The sequence below is a fragment of the Amaranthus tricolor genome, chromosome 13 (genome assembly GCF_026212465.1).
Source record: "Amaranthus tricolor cultivar Red isolate AtriRed21 chromosome 13, ASM2621246v1, whole genome shotgun sequence".
NCBI classification, from domain to species: domain Eukaryota; kingdom Viridiplantae; phylum Streptophyta; class Magnoliopsida; order Caryophyllales; family Amaranthaceae; genus Amaranthus; species Amaranthus tricolor.
The window spans coordinates 5,167,724-5,188,410 of NC_080059.1; the positions used below are offsets into that span (position 1 = coordinate 5,167,724).

Below are 20,687 nucleotides of genomic sequence, written 5' to 3' on the forward strand. Positions count from 1 at the left end.
ATATGATGTAGCTGAACAGAAAATTCGAATGTTTAGACACTAAAAAATGAGTTTGCGCTTCATATTTGACAAACACACTATGTTATGTAAACAGAAGGTGAATACAAAAGTTCATAGGGAAGATGTGAAAAGGGATTTGTTCTACATCCCTAAGGATAAACCTATCGGAACAGGTGATATTTAAGACAGCATAGGGCACAGGGCATAGGCAATAGGGCATAGGACAAGAGGAACACTTTAAAAGATCTTTAATTCAACATAAGTAGGTATCCTTGATTCAATACGTGTTAGTTGTTACCAGGGTACAAGGAAGCTCCTTATACTGTTGTGTGCATAGTCAAGTATATTTTTACATTTTGTTACGTTGATAGCGACAGCTTAATGGGGTCAATACTTTTACATATCTGGATTCCTGTTTTGATGAGCCTGTTTAAAGATGAGCTTGGCCTGCCCTGGCCTGGCCCGGTATGTATCCGACCCATTGCATAGGTATATCTAGCATTATATTAGGTTGTTTAAATTAGGATTTTGTGATCGATAAAGTTAATGTGTGAATCAACTAAGCAATTTTAATTGTTTGTTATCATTAAGGAGTGCGATACTTATACATATCTCAAGAATTAATTCTCATCAACACATTTCTTATGATGTTACCATACAATTCAAATGTTCTCATGGCTAAGTTTCTATGCCAACTCTCTTTGTTACAATCTCAAAGGCATATAAGGAATACAGCTAGTCTCTTGAGAGACAGTCTCTTTAAGAGACGTCTCTCAAGCCCAACCCATTAAAGATTAATATCTACTTATCATATTCTTAATACCTACTTACATTACACTTAATGCTTACTTACCGTATCCTTAATACCTACTTTCAATATCTTAAATGTTTATTTAATCATTCTTAATACCTACTAACAATATTTTAAAAAAATATATAATAAGTCGGCCCAATTAGAGGTCTCTCAAAGAGACCGTCTCTCATAAGAATTTGCATAAGGCATATACAATACGAATATACGATTGAGTTTTTTTTTACTACAATCCCAACTTGCCATAACAAACCTTTGCAAGAGTTTTCCTGTTTTGATGGAAAATTGGTTTGTATAGGAGCCAAGTGAAACTCATACAAAAGTGATGATAAGCAAAACACCCAGAGGCCAGAGCAGGGGGGGGACCCATTACTTGGCTTAAAAAATTAATGAAGCTAAAGAACATTTTTTCTTTGGTAATCAACTATTTTATACTATATTTGAAGTAATACTCCAAAATACAAAAAATGTCACCAATTTGTTCACATCTACATAAAACAAAAAACTATCACTGATATCACCTTAACATCGAACATTTTTCATCGTATATCCTCGAAAATTCAAGCGCTAATGTTTGTAACAGGAATCATATGACCAAAGAAACACTACCCAGATTGTCAAAAAGTAAAAACTACTACATTTATTTTCAACCTGAACCAAAATTCATCCATCCCTGAACAAAGATAGCAGTAAATTCTAATGAGGGTGCTAATTTAACCTTATTTTTCCTTACTTCAGACGGCACTGAACCAAAGTTGAACGTATTTACAATAGGCTGACCAGTAAAATTTCCTGTGTCGTCAACAAAAGGTCGAGTGAAAAAAATGGTATAAAATTTCATGTTTGTGCGACATCAGCACTAGATGCGTCTTCTTCGGAAACTGGTTTGTTAATTGAAGACTGATCGTTGTCCTTTGTATGATCTGTGGTATAATAGTATGGACCCAACGGATCTCCGAAAAGTTTCGAAAATATCTCTCTGTGACACTCATCACAAAAGTATAAGTAGGAGAAGTGACCTTCATTTGGAAGTAGATGCAAGGTTGTGCCTGGTAGGACGCGGCGAATATACTTGGCCATTGATGGTGGTACGACATGATCATCCAAACCCTGCTCATCAAATTTAATATTTTCACAAAAGAGTAATAGAGCACGTCCCTATATTGATGAGGCCAAAGATTCTAGTTCATTAGTTTTGAATTATAATGAACTGTATTAAAATTACTCATTCAATCATGTGTGCTTCTTATTTATTTGAACTGTGAAGTTGTGGATGATGATTGCTACCAATGATCAGCCGAAAACGAACTCTTTGTTATCACCAACAAAGGTAAAATTGTGTACATCTAACCTTCCAAATTCCCATAGGTAGGAGTCATTTAATGGCATTGGGGCAACAAAATGTTGTAAAAAGAGTACTAGAGCCCAACCGATATACTCTTAGGTAGTGTTTAGTAACGTAGAATTCGTTTGAAAATAGAGAATTCGATTTTGGTATTCAAATTCAAGAATTGTAAATGAAAACTATATACATCACATTTTCAAATTTTGAGCCCATTTTAGATTGTCATTGGAATTCAATGGAATTGACCCAATTCCACATTTTCAAATTCAAGATTTGTCAAACATAGTATTGAGGCCAATTTAGCATTTGAAAATGAATTCCAAATTGCCAAACATGCCATTAATGAATTCGAGTGATTATGTTGGTCCAACAAAGTTCTGACGAATTTTCAAAATGACAAGAGTGAAACATTATCAGCAACTAAATGAAAATAGGTCCTACACAAGGACATTTTTAGGTGTAACTTACAAGGCAGCATTTAGTAACCATTCATTCTGTTTGGTACTGGTGTGGTAAGTTGAAGATTCTTAGTCCAGAAACGTTCTCGAAATAATGTTTTCGTCTAAAATTTAAAATTAATGTTTTCATCTAAAATTTAAAAATAAAGTTTTCAACTAAAAAAGGGAAATAATGAGACAAACCTGCCATATGTGTATTGGTCCAGAAAATCCGGTTAATTCACATTCTGCTTGTCTGTAAATCGACTTGAGCCACGAAAGAACGCCCTGACCTGCGCACCTCCTCCTTATCTGTAAATCTGCTAGACTAAAACCCCAGTCTGAGACTAGTAATACGGCTTCCTCAATAAACGACTTCATTCGCCCTTGTCTGACAGACTCTTCCACATCTCTTTGCCAAAAATTTTCAAAAGTCTCGTTTTCAATCAGAGCTTTATCCTATATAATGGGAACGTTACAGAAAATTATAAGTGGCCAATCATATCAAACAAACTCAACAGACAAATTCAAGGAAAAGGAACGTTGCAAATCCAAATTAATTACATAGTTAAGCTTAGTAGAAACAATACAAGAGAAAGTCAAGCATAAAACAACCAGATGAGGAACATAAACCAGAATATCACAATTCGATTCCTCAGTCTTCGAAATCTAAATGGAATCTACCAACGATAAGTTGACCCATTTCCTTTGTACACCTAAATAATTCGTCCCGTAATCTATTAGCCTTTCAACCTCTTTAAAAGCCTTGAATTGCACATTATAACCAAGAACATCTAACGCATACCCCATACACAAAATCCATCCCTAGTAAGGAACGTTGTCTGAGCCACTAGAGAGATTGCGTGGAATAGCAAGGTTAACACTATAATCACAAACTTAGCAAGGTTTTAAGTCCTTCTATTGGCCGAACAAGATACCATGTCTACATCACATTAGCCAACTTTTAATAGTCGTCGATGATCAACATCCCTCAAACATCCTTTAGCCAACATAGTGATAGTAGCACATGTAAGCAGAGGTGGCCCAAAAATTGACAAATTCTTTGATAAAATTATGATATTTTTCTAAAGACTATATCTTTAAACAGTTCACATATACTACGTAATTTAATATTGGGACTTCTTATTTTTTGGGGTCTTGTGCGGTCGAACATGTTGAACATGCTCAGACCTCCTCTGCATGTAAGAGCAAAGCAAAATCAAGTAACGATCAACGTCAAACATACCACAAAACCTTTTACACGGATAAAGGCCTTCCGTAATTTTAAGAAAAAAATTACATGGATATTGTATCATTCATTCCTAATCCATCAACGTCATACATGCCTTTTCGAAAAAAAAGATGCATTCAAGAGAAAAACTTACTTTTTGACCAAGATTCAGGGAGAACCACTTCTCAAGATTGCCATGCTTTCCAGAGAAGAAGCTTCGCCGGTAAAAATACGAAAGGAAACTAGGGAACCTTTTGGCTGTGGAAAACATCAATTTCCTCCTTTGCTCCCACCTTTCCCATGTATTTCTTGTCTCTTCCTTTGTCATACTGGATTCATAAGGATTGATCAACGGAGCAACAAAAGCCGCACCTGTGAATTATAAAAAAACAATATTTCAAACAGTTAAGTAGCTGTAGGATAACAACCATTGCTAATGCCTTTGCATACCACTCTTGCTTGAACCACCAAATAACCAAAAATAAAATCCATACCCGCAACTCTGCCAGAAATATACTTGATTGTGGCCCAAGCATGCATTGTAGCACTAGAATATCCAAACACCCAAAACTTTTGATTCACACCCAAAGCATCAGCCAGGTGCTGCACATCCATGGCTGATGAATTGAGGTCTCTTGAAGGATGCGGGTCACTCTCACCAAAACCAGGAAGATCATATGTTATCAAACGAACACCAAATTCTTCCAGTAGGGAGGACTTGATTCCAGGTATACCTTTTACAAACAATCTTCATTTACAAAGAGATATAAAAACACACACAACATGTCCATCTAGTTAATTAATACTCGAAAATGAGATTTTCACTCACCTGAAAGTCTGGAAGAAAGAAAAGCATGGGGGGATATCAGTGTAAACCTAGCTCTGTTGCCTGGCACGCCTTGTTCAAGATATGCTATTTGTCGACCATCAGGAAGTAGTATAGTGCTAGCACTAGGTGGATGTAAAAGCATTTTTTTCACTATTGGAGTTGGGTTATACTCAGCATTATTTACATTGAGTACTGCATAATAGTCAAGATTGTGAACATCAGCATAAACGACTAATATCGTCTAAACATTAACATAAATTCAACACAAACCCAAGAAAAAGCACGTGAATAAAAACCATAACAGAGGAGAATCATGGGTTGTGACATGGATTCGATTCTCATTACCAACAGATTGGATAACTTCCCCTTCACCCTTGCTAAGAGGATTCTCCAGCCTTACCCCGATCAAGAAAAATAAATAAATTAGAGTAACTGACAGAGATAAAGCACATCTTCAGGATGTATAACTGAGACAAGGTTTCTTAATATGATTATGGCACAAGAGTATATACAGCCAATACTAATGGTAAGACAAGAACAGGGCTTGTGGCTAAATACAAGCATCTAACTGACATGCCACTAATTTGATCATTTGAAACCACTCTCCTATCTAAAATCACACACTTGACAATGCAACTTGCAGACATCTTATTTGGATATCAATATCAACCTTACTCAAATTACTCAACTATAGTTATCCAAGGAAAATCCATCCCTATTGTGAAAAAATTTTTGCTTGCATGAAATTTCCACTTAAACAAGATGACCCATCAAAGAGAAAAGCCACATCTCTTACAACAATCAATCATTGGTTTTACATTGTTTACACTATTTGATCAAAAAAAATATAGAGGGGACCCAAGTATTGAAAACCCAGAAAATGGAGTACATTGGAATTGTATAAAAAGGACAAAAATGGCAGCAACTCCATTACAACACAAAATCAATCCAACACAAAAAACATGATAAATACAATCTAATATAGATCCCAAAATTAGGTTTAGGCTAATTAATGTAGGTTGCCTCATGCTTAACAAGCCTAGTAGAAACAACCATAAATAAATACTAAAACTGAACTAATAAAATAATTATTCCTTAAATAATGTTATTCTTTCATCAATATAAAGAATAAAAACAAGTCAAAACCTTATTTTCAAAAGATTGGAATTAGTTTCGTAAACCATATTCCACAAAAATTCCCTTTCCCATCCATTTCGATTATCTACCATCTCAATCCGTAATTTCAGTTCTCCATATCTTTTCATCAGAATATAGAAGTATGAAATTGAAGAAACATAAATCACCTGTAAACGCGAAAAGAAAAACGAAAAAGATGACAGGCCAAGCATGAATAGGTTCACGATCCTCAGGCAAATACTCATTTAAAAAGCTTAATCTCTTGGAAATCTTAGCCAAAGGAGGTCCAAAATGTTGAACAACATAAGAATCCTCAGCAACTAGATTCTGTTGTACAATATCTTTACACCCTCTAGAAAGATCCAATAATAATTCTCCCCAAGCTTTAGCAAATCCTTTGATTTGATCCTTCAAATTCTCTTCATCTTGCTTCCTTTCTCCTTCAAAATGAGCTTCAAAATTGAAGTGGGTTGTTTGTATTGGATCATCTATAAGAGACGGTGTTGCAACAAATGGATCTTCATTAGTACTATACCTAATACCATCATCAACTAAGCTAGCTAGTTCTTCTCTCCATGACCCAGAACTTGCAACTTCTGCCATTTTTGCATTGAATTTAAAAAACCCACTTCAACTATAATGAATTTGATGTGATTTGGGTATGAAAATTTAGTGGGTTCTAAGTTTTTTTTGTGGTTAGCTTGAAAAATATAAGCAGCAAGAAAATGAAAAAAGTTGTGATAGTATTTTAATGGGTATTGAGGAAACGAATCAATTTTGCTTGAACTAGAAGCGTCACAAACATCAAAGTTATTTTCAAATCCCAGAAAATAAAAAAAGGTATTGATAAAAAATGATAGGAAAAGGGAGAAGGGCCACAGAATCAACCAGTTGAGAGCATCATTACAGCAATGAAAACAAGATGAAAAAGGTAGGATGGGATAAGAATTGTTTTTTGGGAAGAAGAAAGAGAGAAATTCTACTGCTACTGAACCTAAAATGCTCCAAAGCACAAGAAAACAGAGATGGAAATTGAAAATATATAAAAAAAAAGGAAAAATGAAAGATGAAAAATGATGATGTGTAAGGAAGCAGAATTGTAGTGGCAGGTGGGGCCCAAAACCGACCAGGAGACAACTGCTCCACCACCCTACTCAAGAAGTGTAAATTTAAAAGATTTAATTAATATACTTTTCCTATTTCAAAATACTTATTACATTACGAATTTACGATTATTGACATTATATATTATTCAAACTTATTTTAAATATTACGGTTAATATATATGAAAATAATAGTGTAATCAAGTGAAATTTTTTTGAATATTCTAATCGCATATTTTCAAATAATTTTTTATAATTTTTAAATGTGAATAGTTCAATGTAGAAATGATCAAACTAATAGATTGAATTATATAAAAAATCAAAAAATTATCTTGTATTATTTTTCAATATTTTATTTACATTTTTAGAGTTTTACATTTGTGACTCTTCAGTCCATTTAATCACAATCTTTAAATTTAAAATAATAAACATACTATTTTAAATTGATGTGCACCAAAATTATAAATAGTGGAGTCACTCAAGAATGCTAAGTGCAAATGGTACCAAATTTTTTCATATTCTGAATTTATGATTGGCGTATTTAATTCACTCATGAATCATTAATTCATTATCATTTATGAGTAACGTTTCCACGATTATGACGCATTCCTGCTATGTACGTAGTAACACAAGTTAGTAACGGAAGCACTAATACTAATATCTCTCTTATATTTTCTTGGTTATATTTTTCATTAATTATGCTTTCAGTATTATATGCTGTAATATTCAAATTTTTAATTATTTTTTACGATAATGAATTCATATAAGGATTGGAAATTAAGGTGTGTTTGACTTTTTTAAGCAATTTAATATATTATTTTAATTTGATTTGTAATAATATGCAAAATGAGTGACTATTAATAGAAATAAAAAATTGTAAATTTTAAGTACACTTTAAGGAAAAATTTACATTGTAGCAACAAAATTTAATGAAATATTACTTCATTTATATTCTTTCACATGGTAATAATTAGATTCAATCCTTAAACTTCGCCACCCTATTTATTTAATCGCCACCCCCTCCAAATGAAATTACGAATTTGCCCTTGATTTTAAAAAAATTACAACTTTGCCACTCCCTACAAATTTCTTATTTATAATAATAATAATAATAATATAATATTAATAACAACAATAATAATACAATTAAAAATAAATTAAATATAATAACTAAAACAAAAATAAAATTATTATTATTTTTATTTATATTCTTTTTGAAGAATATAAAAAAGTTAATTATTATTATTGTTGTTATTGATATTATTATTATTATTATTATTATTATAAATAAGAAATTTGTAGGGAGTAGCAAAACTGTAATTTTTAAAAAATCAGAGGCAAATTTATAATTTCATTCGGAGAAGAATGGCGATAAAATGAAAAAGGATGGTAAAATTTAATAACTACGATTAGATTTCAAGTTTATAAAAAGGGCAACAATTTCAAGTCATTTCTCATGTCAAATCAAATTTATTTGGAGTGACGTTGTTCATGATGAGCATAAGCTGATGTCTTCTCATATCCCATAACGGCATAACCTCTGCTTTTATGTGGGTTGTTAATGAAAATGAGAGTTATCCATTCAGCGAGAGATTGTCCTTCGATCAGAAAATCTCGTAACAAAAAAAGTTTATTTATTAATAATTATATTAATTGAGTTTTTCATGTCAAAGAATTTGTAATTTATGAAAGGTAAGGATTATTTGCAAAATGCATGAAACCTCTCCTACTATCTCTCCATTTTGTTTACTATCATATTCAAAACAAAACATTGTGTAGATGAGTTTTTTACTTGGAATTTTCATATTGTTTTGATAAACTTAGACAAAAAAAAAATTTAGAGAGAATTATTTGTAAATGTTTTTAAAAGATAAAGGAAATACTTGAACATACAAGTACTTCTAACTTCCAAGGTCGACCAATAATAACCAGTCTATCAAAATGCTCGGGCAAACAGATTTGAGTCGAGTCATTTCAAAAATATCCCAAAAAATTTTCAAAAAAATATGTATCATTTCGTTTTTATCAGAAAGACGAGGTGATATAGTAAGTTTCTCCTTGACTAAGAAACAATTACACAAATATTAAACCCTATTAACAAAATATGAAGATCAAAATACAATATAATTAGAAGTAGCAAAAATGTAACTCTTGGGACGACAAATTTGTTGGTGGATGCAAATTAACATCAAGATCATACAACAGAACCTAGTATCAATAACAATACTGCGTTCCGAAAGCAAAAATGTTAAATTTTGGATGAGAAATTAGTCGGTAATAAATATCAAGATCAAAATCCGAGCAATCTAGTATACATATATCGTGTGTTCCAGTAGCAAAAATGTAAAATTTTATGACGAGTCTGTCGGTAGATGCTCACCGATGTGAATTTCGTATCAACCGTCAGAGGAAGCGAGATCACCTGGTGACCCTGTAGGACTGATAACATAACAAAAGAGCAAAGAACCTATAAATAAATTTCATCATAAATCACACAAAATATAAAGAGCCCGACAAAAGTATATATTACGACAAACCTTGACTCTCTTCAAAAGGTCTTTGGCATCGGCATTGTTGGCAAAATGGTCTCGGACAGGCTGCCACATAATTATGGGAAATCAGTAAAAGCGCCAAATACTAGGCCAAACAATAGAGTGAAAAGGGCACTTAAAAAGCTACCTGCAGAATCTTATTTAGTGCCTTTGCCAATGCAGGTTTCACGTCACCAGGATGCAGAGCCTCGGCTTCATAATCAGCTGCTAATTCTTCAAAGGTATGGTAAGTCCTGAAACCAAGACAGTAGAGGATAAATGGGAATTCAAAATAATATACTCCAGAAAGAGGGCCTCTAACAGCCAGTGCTTACTTGGGTCCACCATGTTCGGCTTTGCGTTCAACAGTGAATTCTTTGAACCACGGCAAAATAATGTATTTCACGTATTCCAGACATGGATTGCCTTCAACAATCTTAGGTGGGCAGTAAGCTTTCTTGATCTTTAAATTCACTTCAGCCTACAAAAACCGGATGAGTAAAGCTGATTCAGTTTAGATCATTCGGGCTACAGGCCTAGGTAGTTTGGCAGCCAATTACAGTGCTAAAATGACTTATAATATACCACTTTTTTAATCGCAGTTACAATTTTTTATTTCAATACCTAAATTAAATGTTTGTCAAAAGATTACAATTTACATCCAAGAGCAAAAAGCGCGCACAAATATAACAAAATTGAGGTCATAGCCTTCTAAGGGTTGAGTTTAGCACCCTTCATGAGCAAATACACTAAAGTCTAGACTGTGCAATAACAAAAATCAATGAACAACAGCAAAATGATATGCTCCTGCATTCACCACAAAGAAGAACAAAGCAGCAAAACACGATCACCAGACCGACCAGCCAATAGCAAAAGCCAAAAGGTGCATCAGCAGGCAATCCCAGGCAGGTGCACACGTCAGACACAAAGAATTAACCCCTACTTCAAAAGGGAAATGTCTCGCTCTTTTTTGCTCACCTCATGCTAATTATATCTTTAATAGATTTTAGTTCAATTATTTATAGTTTCATACAATTAGATAGGACTTATTAAGAAGTTCTAGAAAACACATGCAGCCCTGAGCAAAAACTACATTTAAGTTAGTGAAATATATCGATCAAAGATTTATTTTAAAATTTAAACCATACCTCCTCATCCTCCATGAAAATAGAAGATGAAGTGTCAGATTTTGACATCTTTTCCTGCCCTTGGAGCAAGCCTGGAAGCATATCTGTGAATCGAAATCAAACCAGAATATGAGTCAACATGAAACCGGCCAATGATGATTAAACTCAAATAACTGCAAGAATACACAGCACAATTGCTTACGGTGTGATAAAATAATAGGCTTATGCTTTCTTTTGATATCATCACAATACTCCCGAGCAAGCATATTGACCTTGCGCTGGTCCATTCCGAGCTGGCAAATGTCCGCCTATTCAAATAAAAGTACTTCATTGTCGTATTGAAGCGTATAAAGCAATTACAAAAACAATTTTCTTTAATACATGCATGAAGGACAATGCTTATAAATCTAAAAGATATATTTAAATACAGAGAAAACAATGATTACGAATTTCAATGTGACTTGAACTAAAAAATGAATACAAGGAAACAACTCAACTTTCCCAGGCTAAATGAATTACAGAAATATATAAAATAGGTATCAAGGGGAAAATTTATATTATAAGCCAGCTAAAGCATAAGCTTCTTGTCATGATAAAATAAGTAACATTTACAAAAGAAGTGAACCCATAATGTTAGGATTACTAAGACTTTGGCATTGTTATATATTGTTGTACATAAGAAGCAATAAAGTAAATATAACAAGCAACAGTCCATCAAAATTTAACATTGTAATCATATGAGCCAAACATATGACAAGGATGGTATTACTAATAAAACTATAAAGCTGAACCTATTGGCTTCCTTGTATTTAAAAAGGAACATTTAAGAAATGCATCATTACATTTAACATATACAAGTATGAACAAAAACCACGAGCAATCATCGCATTCATAAGAACCATTATTTCTGACAGCCAGAACATTGCAATTATAATACCTTCTATATTAAGCACTAGTGTTAAACACACGCTAATGGTAATTTTATTAATACGGTGTTTTTATGTTTTGACATAGAAGTTTAAACTTAATATAATTTAGACGACTTTGTTTTTATATTTAATTTTATATAGTTAAAAACTCTATTTTTATATATGAAGATAAATTAAGAAACAGTGAAAATAAAATAAAATAAAATAAAAAGAAAATTCAAAACAATTACACATAATCAAAGTGAGGAAACCTAAGCAACTAAATTCCTAGAATTGATGTGTTGATGCCACATTGGAAAAACTTTACATGTTTCATGTATGTAAAGATAGATGTTGTGATTTTCTTACCTTTTTTGTGCAAGTGTGGGCATGAAAGCATACTTTCATTACACCACTTCCTTTTATTTTGGGAAATACAGCACAAAAGCACAATAAAATGTAAAATCTAAAGAGCTCAAACATACCACATCCTTATCAATCTGAAATCCTAGAAATTTGTAGAGATGCATATTGATAAAACAATTTTTTGTTCGAACGTAAAAAAAAAGAAAATTAAAACAGTGAGTCAAAGGTCTTAACATCATAAAATATCACCTTTAGAAAAAAGATATCAGCACATTGCATGCAGGGATACAAGATTTGAGCACCAGATAAATCTTCTGGGTCTTCACGGCCCATAATTTGACAACACCTAGAAGGAAAAATCATAGGCCATTTAATAAGCATCTTAATCATCAGACTGAAGGAGAACACAAATGAAAACTTATGGTGAACCGCACTCACCTCTGAAGTCTTGGCAGCTTGTTCTTTCGAGCTATATCCATCACAAGAGGCCAGTACTCAGCTGAATGGGCATTGATTTCTTTGGAAGACCATAAAAATTCAACTTTTCCAGAATCAATATCCATTCCTACTGCCTTCCAAATTTCGATGAAGTACTTTCCAACAACTTCAATTTTCTTCAAATCACCACCCATTTTGTTATTTAAGAAAGCAAACCAATCTCCAATCCACATCCTTACTCTACAACCAGCAGATATTAGCTTGTTGACATTGACTGCCTTCATTGCCCCCTGTAGAATAAATCTAGATCAGCATAATTTACAGATTTTGATTGCTTCCAAGCCCAATGATAATCCAAGTAAACAAATTCCCATGTAAACAATAATCTTTGCAGAACTTTTTATGAACGATGTTATTGCCTTAATTCCAATGTTAGAGTCGGCACCTGAACCAATATTCGTCCACATGGATTAGGAGACGCTCTCATGAGAATTGATTTTTGGTTCATGATCATGGGATGTGACTAAATTTTACATGGTTGGTTATCACCAATCGCTCACCCTCCTTTATACGTGTTAGGGACAAACAGTAAGCAACGAGTACTCACCCTCACACTCACAAGCAGAGTTTAGATTTTTCTTAACAAAAAAGAATAAGAATTTGAAAACTTTGGGTCTAACCCAATTCTGGTCAAACCAAAAACGATCCAAAAAAAGATTTCCAGACCTAACCCAACCCAACTTGCTCAACCTTGGCAATTCTAATCAGAAGTAAGCGGACCGTAAAAATTCAAGTAAATGAACACAATTGAGATGAATGAATTATGAGGATGATGCATGGCATTAATATGACATGTATATCATCCAATTCCAATTATGTAGCTGCAGAAGGGATTATACGCATTGGCTTGCTTGTTCGCCATATATAACTCTTCATCGACTGATTTAAGCACTAAACACATTGAAGAATACTAATAATTGTTGATTAGAATTGAAGTCTTCTTTAATTTATACTTAGCTGAAGTAGGAATATGTTAGTCAATACAACCTACAATTATAACGTTAATTTCGCAGACTAAGAATTTTTAAAATCCAACTCGATCACAAAACACATATCATCAAATTTGTCAATCATGAGCAGTCAAAGGAAAGCAGGGATGATTGATAACAAAAGACTAAATAATAACCTGGGCAATATGCATTCGACCAGAGGGCTCAAATCCATCATAACAGATAGGCTCAGGTTTCTTTTTGAGGAGTTCCATCAATTCATTCTCTTGAATGCATTCCTCACCAATACTTCTTATAATCTCAAATCTTTTCTCCAGAGACATCCTGACAAACCCCATAAAAGCCGAAGATTAAATTGAAACAATAATAGAATTATTTACAAGCAGAAGAGAAGAATGGAGGTTTTGACTACCCGTTTGCATCAGCGGATTGAGAGGAGCTGGAGTTAGGGACATCCTCGATTGTGAGAGATTGAACCTTCTCTTCTGGAACTTGTTGGCTGGTTTGGTCCGCCATTGTCGAAATAGGCAGATTTAGGGTTTGGGAATCGGGATTTTAGGGGAGTGAATCGGCGAGATAGGGAGGAAGGAGAAGAAAAGGATGTCGGGTTTGAGATTTGAGAATATGATTTTCGGGTTTGGGTCTTTAGGACATTGTGGGGTTTAAGCTCTTTTTTTTAAAAAAAAAAAAAAAAAAAAAAAAAAAAAAAAAACAGTCAAATTGCTGCAAATTCATGTTAGAGAGCACTTTTAACAAAAAAGAATCGGATCTTATTTTAATTAAGTAAGCATTGTCTTTCTCAGAGTAAGAATTATCTTTTTCAGTACTGAGATCAAATTTTATTTGGTCTAACCAATTATCATCATCATCATATTCAGTGTATCTTGCATAAAAAAACTATGATTTCAGCTCGAGAGAAATTCTTTGAAAAAAGAGGTTCTTGCATTGAAAAGGATCGAGTAAAGTTAAAACAAAGATAATACGTAAATCAAAATAATATATGAATCGAGTATGTCAAGAGAATATTGCTCATCAATCTCAACAATCAAGACTAGTAAATCACAAGAGTTAATGATTTGTCTCCATTCAAAAAAAAAAACTGATTAAAACTTAAAAGTGGATTTAACAATTTCAACCATGACATCTAAAATATATTTTCATGAACATAAATATATATTATATGAACTTTTAGAAGGTTATATACTCAAAAGTATTTGAGAGCCCCAATATCTTTCATATGGAAACAAGGGCATATCATCTTACTATTTGAAATCAAGCATAATAGCGTAGTATTTCTTAAACTGTATTATAAAAAATATATAATAAAACGAATCTAATGAGATCTAAATGATCATATACTTTTGGTTCACCGTTCATTTTGTCTCCGTCTCAATTATCATTAAATATAAGAAAAATCGTCCAAAATAATTTAATTTTTGTCTGATTTTTCTACAATAATCTCAAATATTGATTAATCACGAATAATTCATCTATTGATAGTTGTTTTGTGTGGCAATGTAATTTTACCTGTTACCGATTATGAAGTGAATTAATTTTTTTTTACTTTATTGAAATTTAGTTACTCTCACCTAACTCTTCATCTCCTTCCTCCTTCACAACTGATTTTTATAGACTGATTTTTTTTTGGAAATTATTATTTGTCGCCACCATTTTCATTTTATCGCCACCTCTCCTAATGAAATTACGAATTTGCCCCTGAACTTTAAAAATTTACAAATATGCCATTGGAGTTAATAACTTTTCATTTTCATTTTTTAAAAATTTTTCTTTTATTATTTTTTATTTATAGTATTATTGTTATTATAATTTTTATTATTTTTGTTATTATTATTATTATTATTAAACCACAATAATAATAATAATAATAATAATAATAATAATAATAATAACAAAAATAATAATTATTATAATAACAATAATAATAAAAATTTTTTAAAAAACAAAAATAAAATTAAAAAAAAAAAACAGTCGCACAAAACGTGCGACTGGTTTTTTTTTTTTTTTTTTTTTAATTTTTTTTTGAATTTCGACTTATAAAATTTCTTTTGTTTAATTAATTCATTTTTTAAGTTATTATTATTATTATTATTATTATTATTATTATTGTGGTTGTTATTATTATTATTATTAAATTATTATTTTTGTTTTAATTATTATATTTAATTTATATTTTTAAATGTTATTATTATTATTATTATTATTATTATTATTATTATTATTATTATTATTGTGGTTTAATAATAATAATAATAATAATATTTATAATAACAATAATAATTAAAACAAAAATAATAATTTAATAATAATAAAAATAACAACCACAATAATAATAATAATAATAATAATAATAATAATAATAATAATAATAACTTAGAAAATGAATTAATTAAACAAAAGAAATTTTATAAGTCGAAATTAAAAAAAAAAAAAAAACCAGTCGCACACAACGTGTGACTCGACCGTGCAACTCGAGTCGCACGTTTTGTGCGACTATTTTTTTTTTTTTTTTTAAATTTATTTTTGTTTTTTATAAAATTTTTATTATTATTGTTATTATAATTATTATTATTTTTATTATTATTATTATTATTATTATTATTGTGGTTTAATAATAATAATAATAATAATAACAATAATAATATAAATAAAAATAATAAAAAAATTAAAAAAAAAGAAAATGAAAAGTTATTAACTCCAATGGCATATTTGTAAATTTTTAAAGTTCAGGAGCAAATTCGTAATTTCATTAGGAGAGGGGGGTGGCGATAAAATGAAAAGGGTAGCGACAAATAAGAATCGGGTTTTTTTTTACATATACATGAAAATGGAACTGGTTGCATATTCCTTGATTTTATAGACTGATTATTAACACTAATTTTATACTCCCTCCGATCTTTTAATTTAGTCCCATTTCCTTATTTGGCAAAACCTTTGAATTAGTCCCATTTCTATTTTTGGCAATCCTTTTTTACTTAAATACCCTTAGTTCACACAAGTAATTACGAATATACCCCCATATACCTTACTTACCCAACTACCCTTCACTACTTATCCTTCACTACTTACCCTTTACTATTTACCCTTTTTAATGGACCCCACACAACCCTTAATATCCGTGCCCAACCTATATGGGACTATATTGAAAGATCGGAGGGAGTACATCAGTAGCATTTGTGCAGATCTGTACATTGATTTTTTTTGCTTATTCACTGATTTTTTGCACTTGAACGCCAACATTTAATTATTTTTCAAATACACTAATTTTTATAGATTGATTTTTTGCATTCGAACATCAACATTTGACTTGGTTCGTTAGATGCACCATTGCCTTACAATTTTACAAATTCATTGATCTTAAAAGCTTGGGCTTCTCTACCTGCTCCCTTAATTTTCGTCTGTGAAATAGGAATACAGATCAGCATCTTTTCATTATATACACTGTTCTGTATATTTTGGAATTTACACTGATTTTATTCTGTACATTGTATACACACTAATTTTTCATATTGGATTGGAGTGATAATGGTTTAAAATGGAGAAGAAGAAGGTAACCGTGAGAAAGAATGATTTTTAATGGAGAAGATGAAGGTAAACTGATTTTAATGGAGGAAATATCATGTGAAGAAGAAGATGCTTGGATGAAGAAGAAGGTCAACAAATGACCTGCTGTAGCCGGTTGTTTAACCTGCGTGGATGCTATTGGAAATAAATATCAATAGATGAAATTATTTAGGAAAATTTGCAAAGAAACATCTTATAAAATCAGTTTTTTTTGTAAAAAAATACCTTTTAAATTTCTTTTTGTAAAAAACATTTTTAAAGACTTTTTATTAAAAAAAACACGGACTTTTTATTAAAAAAACACCTTAAATCAGTTTCCAGTGACTTTTGTGAACTTTTCGGCGTTGGCTATGCCATTTGTCAACTTTCAGGCGTTGACTTTTGAGCTCAAATGGCATAGTCAACGCTGGAAAATTGACAAAAGTCACCAGAAACTGATTTAAGGTTTTTAATAAAAAGTCTCTTAAAAGGTGTTTTTTTTAAAAAAAAATTTAAAAGGTGTTTTTTTACAAAAAAAACTGGTTTTATAAAATGTTTCTTTGCAAATTTTCCAATTATTTATGATAAATCAATATTTAGGATTATTATAAGAAAAATCAAATATTTAGGATTATTGTAAGAAAATTAAATATAGCTTATTTATTTTGGAAAATTTTTCCCTAAAAATATTGTTTAAAAATGTAATGAGTGATATTAGAGTAGGCCATGAGTTAAAAATCAGAATGGTAGCTAAGACTAGTGGATGATAATTGATAATTGATATTGATCCTTTTTCACATGCGCCCACTCTAAGATGGATAACTTGGTACGATTTTTCCACTTTTATTTATTTATTTATTTATATTTTTCATTCATTCCTAAAACTTCTGCATTATCGGAGAACTACTAATTAAACTAGTCATTTAAGGATAATAATGAATTGGTCTCATAGTTAAGTGTCTTTTTAAAATTTTTGATAGAAATTTAATTTTTACTACTTATAAAAAAGATTAGTTTCTCTTCCCATTGCATGTAGCATGTTGAGATTTTTTAGTATACCCTTAAATAAAAAAAAAATCTGAACCTTATAAACAAATCTAGTTATGCAGTGTCATTTACTTGTCTCTAACCAGGAGGTCGAGCCTCCTTTGACCCATGTAAGTCCCACATAATTTCTGAAATGCACATATAATATATTCTTGTATAAATTAAGTGTGATACTTTGAAAGAAAAGAAGTATTTATTCGGTTAATTATCAATGCTAGTTTAAAGTTTTTTACTTTATTAATTATTAGGTTAATTATCAATGCTACTTTAAAGTTTTTTACTTTATTAATAATACTGTATTCTTAAGTTTTTGGAAGAATTATCCTGAATAATACGAACTTTCACTGATTTTCTTACAATAATACGAACATTCAATTAACCATGAATAATACGAACTTTGATACATATTTCCCGCTAGCATAACTGACCTGTTCTTTACCTGGAGAAACGGTAAATTCCCCATTTCTTCATTATGCTAGCGGAAAATATGTATCAAAGTTCGTATTATTCATGGTTAATTGAAAGTTCGTATTATTGTAGGAAAATCAGTGAAAGTTCGTATTATTCAGGGTAATTTTTTCTTATTTTAATAGGTATTTAGACAGTCTTTTTTCAGCAGCCTCTTCTTCATCTTTTCCTCACTTTGCTCTTCCAATTTAATTACTTCTTCCAACATCTAAATTTTTTTTCCATTTTCATTTTAATCTCTAAAATAATTTGATATTTAACATGTATTCTCCTTCGTTATCATCTCAATTTAGAACATCAATTGCAAAAGAAATTCCTTTATGTAAACATGATGTTCATACTAAATTACAAGTAGTCAAAAAAGATTTTGTAAATTAACCAAGCCATGTTAACAGTTCATACAATAATGGGCAAGGAATCAATGGCTTTAATTCTTTTTTTTAAAAAAATTGGGAAATTATTAAGCATGATATTATTTGAAATCTTTGTGGTCCATATTTTATTGAAATGCAGGTATCCAACAAGATTTAAAGGTCACCTTAACAGTTTCACAGGTTGAGTTAAAAAATTCTCCATCATCACGCATTGGCCAGCCTAACGAAAAATATGTCAGTGCTGCGGCTAGCCACCACCATAGCCCAAAGAACACAAACAAAAAAGGAGATAGAGAGGACTCAGATATACTAGTGGAAAAAAACGTATTTGTTGCGTATCATTTATTACGGTTTTTGTATATACGCAGCAATAAATAGGAAAAAGAATTAGAAAAAAAAACAATTAATTGCTGCGGTTATGCTATGGCCCGCAGCAAATAAATGCATATTAAACTAAAAAAATAAATAAATAAAATATAAGCATTATTTGCTGCAGTTATTGAATGATCACAACAAATAAGTATTAAAAAAAAAGTGAAGAAATAATTTAAAGGCAGATAGACCCTAATCCGCGGCTCGCGTAGATCTCCGCGGTACGCGGAGTGCATTTCGACCCAGCAAAATTTTTTTGCTTTACTTAGTTTTATCAGCCAAAATTTTTTTTTAAAGGAATGAGTAAGTTTACCGGTAACAGGTAAAATGGTATGCCAGCGAGAAATATGTATCAAAGTTCGTATTATTCATTGTTAATCGAAAGTTCGTATTATTGTAGGAAAATCATTGAAAGTTCGTATTATTCAGGGTAATTTTTCCTATGTTTTTTTGATTATCAATGGTACCCTCATGTTATTAAGCGTCTTACGACCATAACCTTTTCTAATTTTTTCCGTCCAAAACCGTCCAAAACCGTTAACTTTTTTTTTTCTTTTTCAATATTTTATTATGTTTTTAATTGAAAAATAAAAGAAAAAGATAAAAAAGGTTAACGAATTTGAACGATTTTGGACAGAAAAAATCAGAAAAGGTTACGATTGTAAGACACTCAATAACACGAAAATATCATTAATAATCGAAAAAACTTAGGAGTACCATTGATAAAGAATTAAAACTTAAAAATATCATTAATAATTTCCTATTTTTTATTTATTATTTATGTAATACGATATTAGTAACATTTTAACTCAAATTACTATGAGCTTCTAAATAATTATACTCGAACACCATATATAGTCCATACTCCATGGACAAGGCTACTTAATTGGGGGTCCTCAACCATAACTAATGTACATTTGTATTAAATGCAATTTCCTTTATGAAAAGAAATTAACACTAATAGGGTGTAGATCACGTGGAATAATGTGTGACCGTAAGTTAGGAAATGGTTCAAGAAGGTTAGAGTCACCAACCAAACATCATCATAACCATATTATAATAACTAAAACTCTAATGTGAAACAAGATTTTGTCTCGGTTGGAGTAAATATTGTCTTTTTCATATGATGTAATAAGATTAATTATCAGCTAACTCATGTTTTCACAATTCCCACGGCCTACCCTATAATCCAAAAAAAGTAAAACCCTAATACAAATTAAGTTAATCTAACTAAATAATTAGTTTAATTTGAAATCTAATTAATTAGGTTATTATTAAAAGCTTATATTGCCCCTCAAGAATCTCTCCTATAAACACACAACATTTCCCCATTAAACTAAGACACAAAAAAGCTCACAATCATGAGTTAACACTCTAATGTGAATTAGATTATGTTTCAATTAGAGCAAATACTGTTTTTTTTGTCAGATAATATATTTAAGATCGAATCTAACATACCAAATCTCAGAGCCTACCTATAATCCAAAAAAAAAGTGTAAACCTAATACAAATCAAGTTAATCTAACCAAATAATTAATTTAATTTTAAAATCTAATATAGATTATTATTAAAAGCATATATTGCCCCTCAAA

At 31.0% G+C, this 20,687-nt stretch overlaps 2 protein-coding genes across 2 annotated transcripts; both read right to left on the reverse strand.

The window, feature by feature from the left end:
• Positions 1-1,157: 1,157 nt before the first annotated feature.
• LOC130797468 (uncharacterized) lies at positions 1,158-6,839 on the reverse strand. The gene is made up of 6 exons (XM_057660054.1): positions 5,958-6,839; positions 4,654-4,845; positions 4,319-4,558; positions 3,979-4,196; positions 2,798-3,052; positions 1,158-1,921 (listed from the first exon to the last, which is right to left on the reverse strand). The coding sequence occupies exons 1-6, from the start codon at positions 6,391-6,393 to the stop codon at positions 1,649-1,651; spliced, it is 1,614 nt and encodes a 537-aa protein (XP_057516037.1). The 5' UTR covers positions 6,394-6,839; the 3' UTR covers positions 1,158-1,648.
• Positions 6,840-9,124: 2,285 nt separating this feature from the next.
• On the reverse strand, positions 9,125-13,915 carry LOC130798320 (tyrosine--tRNA ligase 1, cytoplasmic-like). Its single transcript, XM_057661256.1, has 10 exons — positions 13,686-13,915; positions 13,450-13,597; positions 12,264-12,553; positions 12,075-12,171; positions 10,754-10,859; positions 10,573-10,655; positions 9,760-9,905; positions 9,573-9,678; positions 9,431-9,490; positions 9,125-9,332 (listed from the first exon to the last, which is right to left on the reverse strand). The coding sequence occupies exons 1-10, from the start codon at positions 13,787-13,789 to the stop codon at positions 9,312-9,314; spliced, it is 1,161 nt and encodes a 386-aa protein (XP_057517239.1). The 5' UTR covers positions 13,790-13,915; the 3' UTR covers positions 9,125-9,311.
• Between the last annotated feature and the right edge of the window lie 6,772 nt (positions 13,916-20,687).

What these genes read in the sequence shown, in the direction of transcription:
- LOC130797468 (XM_057660054.1), bottom strand. Translation starts at nt 6,393, where the DNA reads ATGGCAGAAGTTGCAAGTTCTGGGTCATGGAGAGAAGAACTAGCTAGC. An exon ending in TTTTCTTTTCGCGTTTACAG is followed by an intron (nt 4,846 to 5,957) that starts GTGATTTATGTT and finishes ACTATTATGCAG; the next exon opens with TACTCAATGTAAATAATGCT. An exon ending in CCCTGAATCTTGGTCAAAAA is followed by an intron (nt 3,053 to 3,978) that starts GTAAGTTTTTCT and finishes CCCATTATATAG; the next exon opens with GATAAAGCTCTGATTGAAAA.
- LOC130798320 (XM_057661256.1), bottom strand. Translation starts at nt 13,789, where the DNA reads ATGGCGGACCAAACCAGCCAACAAGTTCCAGAAGAGAAGGTTCAATCT. An exon ending in GCCGAACATGGTGGACCCAA is followed by an intron (nt 9,679 to 9,759) that starts GTAAGCACTGGC and finishes TCTTGGTTTCAG; the next exon opens with GACTTACCATACCTTTGAAG. An exon ending in CACTAAATAAGATTCTGCAG is followed by an intron (nt 9,491 to 9,572) that starts GTAGCTTTTTAA and finishes ATTATGTGGCAG; the next exon opens with CCTGTCCGAGACCATTTTGC.